This window comes from Lampetra fluviatilis, chromosome 67 (genome assembly GCF_964198595.1).
Source record: "Lampetra fluviatilis chromosome 67, kcLamFluv1.1, whole genome shotgun sequence".
NCBI lineage: Eukaryota > Metazoa > Chordata > Hyperoartia > Petromyzontiformes > Petromyzontidae > Lampetra > Lampetra fluviatilis.
Genome location: NC_136341.1, coordinates 1,787,287 through 1,797,286, shown reverse-complemented (window position 1 = coordinate 1,797,286; position 10,000 = coordinate 1,787,287). Strand labels below are relative to the sequence as shown.

At 56.0% G+C, this 10,000-nt stretch overlaps 1 protein-coding gene across 1 annotated transcript in view; it reads right to left on the bottom strand.

Annotated features, from left to right (window-relative positions):
* The window catches only part of NALCN (sodium leak channel, non-selective), a 112,469-nt gene that overhangs the window by 4,970 nt on the left and 97,499 nt on the right, over nt 1-10,000 (bottom strand). The window contains exon 24 of the mRNA XM_078882778.1: nt 9,239-9,401. Coding sequence (XP_078738904.1) covers nt 9,239-9,401 — 163 coding nt within the window. The remainder of the gene's footprint in view (nt 1-9,238; nt 9,402-10,000) is intronic.

Below are 10,000 nucleotides of genomic sequence, written 5' to 3'. Positions count from 1 at the left end.
ACAACAAGCGGAGCGCCGGGTGGCTAAAGCACAGCAAGTTGGCACAGTAGGGGGCACAAGCGGTGCATCGGCCAGTCATCTCGGTCAGTCGACCCGTGGCACCTGGGTCTGCCCCATGACCTCCTGCAGAGGGCGTTCGACACTTCAACATGGCCTGGCACATGCGTCGTGGTGACGTCACCTCCACTTAGTGGCGAATGGCGGTTGTTGTTGTGCCTATGTGTGTGTCTGTGTGTGTCTGTGTATGTGTGTCTGTGTGTGTGTCTGTGTATGTGTTGGTCATGGAGGTGACTGTGGATGTGATGGTGCTGCTCTTGGTGATGATGATGGTGGAGGTGATGACGTTGATGATGGTGGAGGTGACGGTGATGATGGTGGAGGTGACGGTGATGATGGTGGAGGTGATGACGTTGATGATGGTGGAGGTGACGGTGATGACGTTGATGATGGTGGAGGTGACGGTGATGACGTTGGAGGTGACGGTGATGACGTTGGAGGTGACAGTGATGACGGTGGAGGTGACGGTGATGACGTTGATGACGGTGGAGGTGACGGTGATGACGTTGATGATGGTGGAGGTGACGGTGATGACGTTGATGATGGTGGAGGTGACGGTGATGACGGTGGAGGTGACGGTGATGACGTTGATGGTGGAGGTGACGGTGATGACGTTGATGATGGTGGAGGTGACGGTGATGATGTTGATGATGGTGGAGGTGACGGTGATGACGTTGATGATGGTGGAGATGACGGTGATGACGTTGATGATGGTGGAGGTGACGGTGATGACGTTGATGATGGTGGAGGTGACGGTGATGACGTTGATGATGGAGGAGGTGACGGTGATGATGGTGGAGGTGACGGTGATGATGGTGGAGATGACGGTGATGACATTGATGACGGTGGAGGTGATGGTGATGACGTTGATGACGGTGGAGGTGACGTTGATGACGTTGATGATGGTGGAGGTGACGTTGATGACGTTGGAGGTGACGGTGATGACGTTGATGACGTTGGAGGTGACGGTGATGACGGTGGAGGTGACGTTGATGATGGAGGAGGTGACGGTGATGATGGTGGAGATGACGGTGATGACATTGATGACGGTGGAGGTGACGGTGATGACGTTGATGACGGTGGAGGTGACGTTGATGACGTTGATGATGGTGGAGGTGACGTTGATGACGTTGGAGGTGACGGTGATGACGTTGATGACGTTGGAGGTGACGGTGATGACGGTGGAGGTGACGTTGATGATGGTGGAGGTGACGTTGATGACGTTGGAGGTGACGGTGATGACGTTGATGACGTTGGAGGTGACGTTGATGACGTTGGAGGTGACGTTGATGACGTTGGAGGTGACGGTGATGATGGTGGAGATGACGGTGATGACATTGATGACGGTGGAGGTGACGGTGATGATGGTGGAGATGACGGTGATGACATTGATGACGGTGGAGGTGACGGTGATGACGTTGATGATGGTGGAGATGACGGTGATGACATTGATGACGGTGGAGGTGACGGTGATGACGTTGATGACGGTGGAGGTGACGGTGATGACGTTGATGACGTTGGAGGTGACGGTGATGACGGTGGAGGTGGCGGTGATGACGTTGATGACGGTGGAGGTGACGGTGATGACGGTGGAGGTGATGGTAATGACGTTGATGATGGTGGAGGTGACGGTGATGACGTTGATGACGTTGGAGGTGACGGTGATGACGGTGGAGGTGACGGTGATGACGTTGATGACGTTGGAGGTGACGGTGATGACGGTGGAGGTGATGGTGATGACATTGATGATGGTGGAGGTGACGGTGATGACGGTGGAGGTGACGGTGATGACGGTGATGACGGTGGAGGTGACGTTGATGACGTTGGAGGTGACAGTGATGACGTTGATGACGTTGGAGGTGACGGTGATGACGGTGGAGGTGACGGTGATGACGTTGATGATGGTGGAGGTGACGTTGATGACGTTGGAGGTGACGGTGATGACGTTGATGACGTTGGAGGTGACGGTGATGACGGTGGAGGTGACGGTGATGACGTTGATGACGGTGGAGGTGACGGTGATGACGTTGATGATGGTGGAGGTGACGGTGATGAGGTTGATGATGGTGGAGGTGACGGTGATGACGGTGGAGGTGACGGTGATGACGTTGATGGTGGAGGTGACGGTGATGACGTTGGTGATGGTGGAGGTGACGGTGATGATGTTGATGATGGTGGAGGTGACGTTGATGACGTTGGAGGTGACGGTGATGACGTTGATGACGTTGGAGGTGACGGTGATGACGGTGGAGGTGACGTTGATGATGGAGGTGACGGTGATGACGTTGATGACGTTGGAGGTGACGTTGATGACGTTGGAGGTGACGGTGATGATGGTGGAGATGACGGTGATGACATTGATGACGGTGGAGGTGACGGTGATGATGGTGGAGATGACGGTGATGACATTGATGACGGTGGAGGTGACGGTGATGACGTTGATGACGGTGGAGGTGACGGTGATGACGTTGATGACGTTGGAGGTGACGGTGATGACGGTGGAGGTGGCGGTGATGACGTTGATGACGGTGGAGGTGACGGTGATGACGGTGGAGGTGATGGTAATGACGTTGATGATGGTGGAGGTGACGGTGATGACGTTGATGACGTTGGAGGTGACGGTGATGACGGTGGAGGTGACGGTGATGACGTTGATGACGTTGGAGGTGACGGTGATGATGGTGGAGGTGATGGTGATGACATTGATGATGGTGGAGGTGACGGTGATGACGGTGGAGGTGACGGTGATGACGGTGATGACGGTGGAGGTGACGTTGATGACGTTGGAGGTGACGGTGATGACGTTGATGACGTTGGAGGTGACGGTGATGACGGTGGAGGTGACGGTGATGACGTTGATGATGGTGGAGGTGACGTTGATGACGTTGGAGGTGACGGTGATGACGTTGATGACGTTGGAGGTGACGGTGATGACGGTGGAGGTGACGGTGATGACGTTGATGACGGTGGAGGTGACGGTGATGACGTTGATGATGGTGGAGGTGACGGTGATGACGTTGATGATGGTGGAGGTGACGGTGATGACGGTGGAGGTGACGGTGATGACGTTGATGGTGGAGGTGACGGTGATGACGTTGGTGATGGTGGAGGTGACGGTGATGATGTTGATGATGGTGGAGGTGACGGTGATGACGTTGATGATGGTGGAGATGACGGTGATGACGTTGATGATGGTGGAGGTGACGGTGATGACGTTGATGATGGTGGAGGTGACGGTGATGACGTTGATGATGGAGGAGGTGACGGTGATGATGGTGGAGGTGACGGTGATGATGGTGGAGATGACGGTGATGACATTGATGACGGTGGAGGTGACGGTGATGACGTTGATGACGGTGGAGGTGACGTTGATGACGTTGATGATGGTGGAGGTGACGTTGATGACGTTGGAGGTGACGGTGATGACGTTGATGACGTTGGAGGTGACGGTGATGACGGTGGAGGTGACGTTGATGATGGAGGAGGTGACGGTGATGACGTTGATGACGTTGGAGGTGACGTTGATGACGTTGGAGGTGACGGTGATGATGGTGGAGATGACGGTGATGACATTGATGACGGTGGAGGTGACGGTGATGATGGTGGAGATGACGGTGATGACATTGATGACGGTGGAGGTGACGGTGATGACGTTGATGATGGTGGAGATGACGGTGATGACATTGATGACGGTGGAGGTGACGGTGATGACGTTGATGACGGTGGAGGTGACGGTGATGACGTTGATGACGTTGGAGGTGACGGTGATGACGGTGGAGGTGGCGGTGATGACGTTGATGACGGTGGAGGTGACGGTGATGACGGTGGAGGTGATGGTAATGACGTTGATGATGGTGGAGGTGACGGTGATGACGTTGATGACGTTGGAGGTGACGGTGATGACGGTGGAGGTGATGGTGATGACATTGATGATGGTGGAGGTGACGGTGATGACGGTGGAGGTGACGGTGATGACGGTGATGACGGTGGAGGTGACGTTGATGACGTTGGAGGTGACGGTGATGACGTTGATGACGTTGGAGGTGACGGTGATGACGGTGGAGGTGACGGTGATGACGTTGATGATGGTGGAGGTGACGTTGATGACGTTGGAGGTGACGGTGATGACGTTGATGACGTTGGAGGTGACGGTGATGACGGTGGAGGTGACGGTGATGACGTTGATGATGGTGGAGGTGACGTTGATGACGTTGGAGGTGACGGTGATGATGTTGATGATGGTGGAGGTGACGGTGATGATGGTGGAGGTGACGGTGATGACGGTGGAGGTGACGGTGATGACGTTGATGATGGTGGAGGTGACGGTGATGATGGTGGAGGTGACGGTGATGACGTTGATGATGGTGGAGGTGACGTTGATGACGTTGGAGGTGACGGTGATGACGTTGATGACGTTGGAGGTGACGGTGATGACGGTGGAGGTGACGGTGATGACGGTGGAGGTGACGGTGATGACGTTGATGATGGTGGAGGTGACGGTGATGACGTTGATGATGGTGGAGGTGACGGTGATGACGTTGATGATGGTGGAGGTGACGGTGATGATGGTGGAGGTGACGGTGATGACGGTGGAGGTGACGGTGATGACGTTGGAGGTGACGGTGATGATGGTGGAGGTGACGGTGATGACGTTGGATGTGACGGTGATGATGGTGGAGGTGACGGTGATGATGGTGGAGGTGATGGTGATGACGGTGGAGGTGACGGTGATGACGGTGATGACGGTGGAGGTGACGTTGATGACGTTGGAGGTGACGGTGATGACGGTGATGACGGTGGAGGTGACGGTGATGACGTTGATGATGGTGGAGGTGACGGTGATGATGGTGGAGGTGACGGTGATGACGTTGATGATGGTGGAGGTGACGTTGATGACGTTGGAGGTGACGGTGATGACGTTGATGACGTTGGAGGTGACGGTGATGACGGTGGAGGTGACGGTGATGACGTTGATGATGGTGGAGGTGACGGTGATGACGTTGATGATGGTGGAGGTGACGGTGATGACGTTGATGATGGTGGAGGTGACGGTGATGACGTTGATGATGGTGGAGGTGACGGTGATGACGTTGATGATGGAGGAGGTGACGGTGATGACGTTGATGACGTTGGAGGTGACGTTGATGACGTTGGAGGTGACGGTGATGATGGTGGAGATGACGGTGATGACATTGATGACGGTGGAGGTGACGGTGATGACGTTGATGACGGTGGAGGTGATGGTGATGACGTTGATGACGTTGGAGGTGACGGTGATGACGGTGGAGGTGGCGGTGATGACGTTGATGACGGTGGAGGTGACGGTGATGACGTTGATGACGTTGGAGGTGACGGTGATGACGGTGGAGGTGATGGTGATGACGTTGATGATGGTGGAGGTGACGGTGATGACGTTGATGACGGTGGAGGTGACGGTGATGACGTTGATGACGTTGGAGGTGACGGTGATGACGGTGGAGGTGATGGTGATGACGGTGATGACGGTGGAGGTGACGTTGATGACGTTGGAGGTGACGGTGATGACGTTGATGACGTTGGAGGTGACGGTGATGACGGTGGAGGTGACGGTGATGACGTTGATGATGGTGGAGGTGACGTTGATGACGTTGGAGGTGACGGTGATGACGTTGATGACGTTGGAGGTGACGGTGATGACGGTGGAGGTGACGGTGATGACGTTAATGATGGTGGAGGTGACGGTGATGACGTTGATGATGGTGGAGGTGACGTTGATGACGTTGGAGGTGACGGTGATGACGTTGATGATGGTGGAGGTGACGGTGATGATGGTGGAGGTGACGGTGATGACGGTGGAGGTGACGGTGATGACGTTGATGATGGTGGAGGTGACGGTGATGATGGTGGAGGTGACGGTGATGACGTTGATGATGGTGGAGGTGACGTTGATGACGTTGGAGGTGACGGTGATGACGTTGATGACGTTGGAGGTGACGGTGATGATGGTGGAGGTGACGGTGATGACGTTGATGATGGTGGAGGTGACGGTGATGACGTTGATGATGGTGGAGGTGACGGTGATGACGTTGATGATGGTGGAGGTGACGGTGATGACGTTGATGATGGTGGAGGTGACGGTGATGATGGTGGAGGTGACGGTGATGACGGTGGAGGTGACGGTGATGATGTTGATGACGTTGGAGGTGACGGTGATGACGGTGGAGGTGATGGTGATGACGTTGATGATGGTGGAGGTGACGGTGATGACGGTGGAGGTGACGGTGATGACGTTGATGACGGTGGAGGTGACGGTGATGACGTTGATGACGTTGGAGGTGACGGTGATGACGGTGGAGGTGATGGTGATGACGGTGATGACGGTGGAGGTGACGTTGATGACGTTGGAGGTGACGGTGATGACGTTGATGACGTTGGAGGTGACGGTGATGACGGTGGAGGTGACGGTGATGACGTTGATGATGGTGGAGGTGACGTTGATGACGTTGGAGGTGACAGTGATGACGTTGATGACGTTGGAGGTGACGGTGATGACGGTGGAGGTGACGGTGATGACGTTGATGATGGTGGAGGTGACGGTGATGACGTTGATGATGGTGGAGGTGACGTTGATGACGTTGGAGGTGACGGTGATGACGTTGATGATGGTGGAGGTGACGGTGATGATGGTGGAGGTGACGGTGATGACGGTGGAGGTGACGGTGATGACGTTGATGATGGTGGAGGTGACGGTGATGATGGTGGAGGTGACGGTGATGACGTTGATGATGGTGGAGGTGACGTTGATGACGTTGGAGGTGACGGTGATGACGTTGATGACGTTGGAGGTGACGGTGATGATGGTGGAGGTGACGGTGATGACGTTGATGATGGTGGAGGTGACGGTGATGACGTTGATGATGGTGGAGGTGACGGTGATGACGTTGATGATGGTGGAGGTGACGGTGATGATGGTGGAGGTGACGGTGATGACGGTGGAGGTGACGGTGATGACGTTGGAGGTGACGGTGATGATGATGGAGGTGACGGTGATGACGTTGGATGTGACGGTGATGATGGTGGAGGTGACGGTGATGATGGTGGAGGTGACGGTGATGACGGTGGAGGTGACGGTGATGACGGTGGAGGTGACGTTGATGACGTTGGAGGTGACGGTGATGACGTTGATGACGTTGGAGGTGACGGTGATGACGGTGGAGGTGACGGTGATGACGTTGATGATGGTGGAGGTGACGGTGATGACGGTGGAGGTGACGGTGATGACGTTGATGATGGTGGAGGTGACGTTGATGACGTTGGAGGTGACGGTGATGACGTTGATGACGTTGGAGGTGACGGTGATGACGGTGGAGGTGACGGTGATGACGGTGGAGGTGACGGTGATGACGTTGATGATGGTGGAGGTGACGGTGATGACGTTGATGATGGTGGCGGTGACGTTGATGACGTTGGAGGTGACGGTGATGACGGTGGAGGTGACGGTGATGACGTTGATGATGGTGGAGGTGACGGTGATGATGGTGGAGGTGACGGTGATGACGTTGATGATGGTGGAGGTGACGTTGATGACGTTGGAGGTGACGGTGATGACGTTGATGACGTTGGAGGTGACGGTGATGACGTTGATGACGTTGGAGGTGACGGTGATGACGGTGGAGGTGACGGTGATGACGTTGATGATGGTGGAGGTGACGGTGATGACGTTGATGACGGTGGAGGTGACGGTGATGACGTTGATGACGTTGGAGGTGACGGTGATGACGGTGGAGGTGACGGTGTTGACGTTGATGATGGTGGAGGTGACGGTGATGACGTTGATGATGGTGGAGGTGACGGTGATGACGTTGATGATGGTGGAGGTGACGGTGATGATGTTGATGATGGTGGAGGTGACGGTGATGATGTTGATGATGGTGGAGGTGACGGTGATGACGTTGGAGGTGACGTTGGAGGTGACGGTGATGACGGTGGAGGTGACGGTGATGACGTTGGATGTGACGGTGATGATGGTGGAGGTGACGGTGATGACGGTGGAGGTGATGGTGATGACGGTGATGATGGTGGAGGTGACGGTGATGATGGTGGAGGTGACGGTGATGACGGTGATGACGGTGGAGGTGACGGTGATGACGTTGGATGTGACGGTGTTGATGGTGAAGGTGACGGTGATGATGGTGGAGGTGACGGTGATGACGGTGGAGGTGACGGTGATGAGGGTGGAGGTGATGGTGATGACGGTGATGATGGTGGAGGTGACGGTGATGATGGTGGAGGTGACGGTGATGACGGTGATGACGGTGGAGGTGATGGTGATGACGTTGGAGGTGACGGTAATGACGTTGATGATGGTGGAGGTGACGGTGATGACGTTGATGACGTTGGAGGTGACGGTGATGACGGTGATGATGGTGGAGGTGACGGTGATGATGGTGGAGGTGACGGTGATGACGGTGATGATGGTGGAGGTGGCGGTGATGATGGTGGAGGTGACGGTGATGACGGTGATGATGGTGGAGGTGACGGTGATGATGGTGGAGGTGACGGTGATGACGGTGATGATGGTGGAGGTGACGGTGATGATGGTGGAGGTGACGGTGATGACGGTGGAGGTGACGGTGATGACGTTGATGACGTTGATGACGGTGGAGGTGACGGTGATGACGGTGGAGGTGACGGTGATGACGGTGATGACGGTGGAGGTGACGGTGATGACGGTGATGACGGTGGAGGTGACGTTGATGACGTTGATGACGTTGATGACGGTGGAGGTGACGTTGATGACGTTGATGATGGTGATGACGTTGGAGGTGATGGTGATGACGGTGATGACGGTGATGACGGTGGAGGTGACGGTGATGACGGTGGAGGTGACGGTGATGACGGTGGAGGTGATGGTGATGACGGTGATGACGGTGGAGGTGATGGTGATGATGGTGGAAGTGACGGTGATGACGGTGATGACGTTTATGACGTTAATGACGTTGCAGGTGACGGTGATGACGTTGATGATGGTGGCGGTGATGGTGATGACGTTGATGACGTTGATGATGGTGCAGGTGACGGTGATGACGGTGATGACGGTGGATGTGACGGTGATGACGTTGGAGGTGACGGTGATGACGTTGATGATGGTGCAGGTGACGGTGATGACGGTGATGACGGTGGATGTGACGCTGCAACCCACCGGGCCTCCAGCTGCTGTCGAGTGACTCTGTGCGCGCCGTGCTGCTGGTGGCTGAGCCGGCGGCCCCGGGGAGGCGCCACTGGCCCAGCTTCCTGCGTGGCTTGCCCACGTCGCTCGCCTCGCGGCGGTACGGACTCCGCTCCAGCAGCGTGGGGCTCAGCAGCTGCGGAGAGACGCAGCGTCAACGTTGAAGTCGTCGTCAACGTTGAAGTCGTCAACGTTGAAGTCGTCAACGTTGAAGTGGTCAACGTTGAAGTCGTCAACGTTGAAGTCGTCAACGTTGAAGTCGTCAACGTTGAAGTCGTCATTGTTATTGTCATCGTCGTCATCATTGTCGTCATCGTCGTCGTCATGGTCATCATCATCGCATCACCCCCCCACCCCTACCCCCCTACCCCCCCCCACCCCCCACCCCTACCCCCCCGACCCCACGCCACCCACCCCTACCCCCCCACCCCCCACTCCCACCCTTACCCAGCCACCGCTATACCCCCCCCACCTCTCAACCCCACCCTATCCCCCCACCCCCACCCCCCCACCCTCCAACCCCCCACCACCCCCCACCACCCCCACCCCCCCACCCACCCCCTCACCCCACCCCCCACCTCTCGTTCTTCAGCGATGGAGTCCGAGGCTGTCTGTAGCTCCCCCCCACCCCCTACCACTCCCCCAACCCACCCCCCCACCCCCACCCGCCAACCCACCCCCCTACCCCCACTCCTACCCCCCACCCCCACCCCCCACCCCACCCCCCTACCCCAC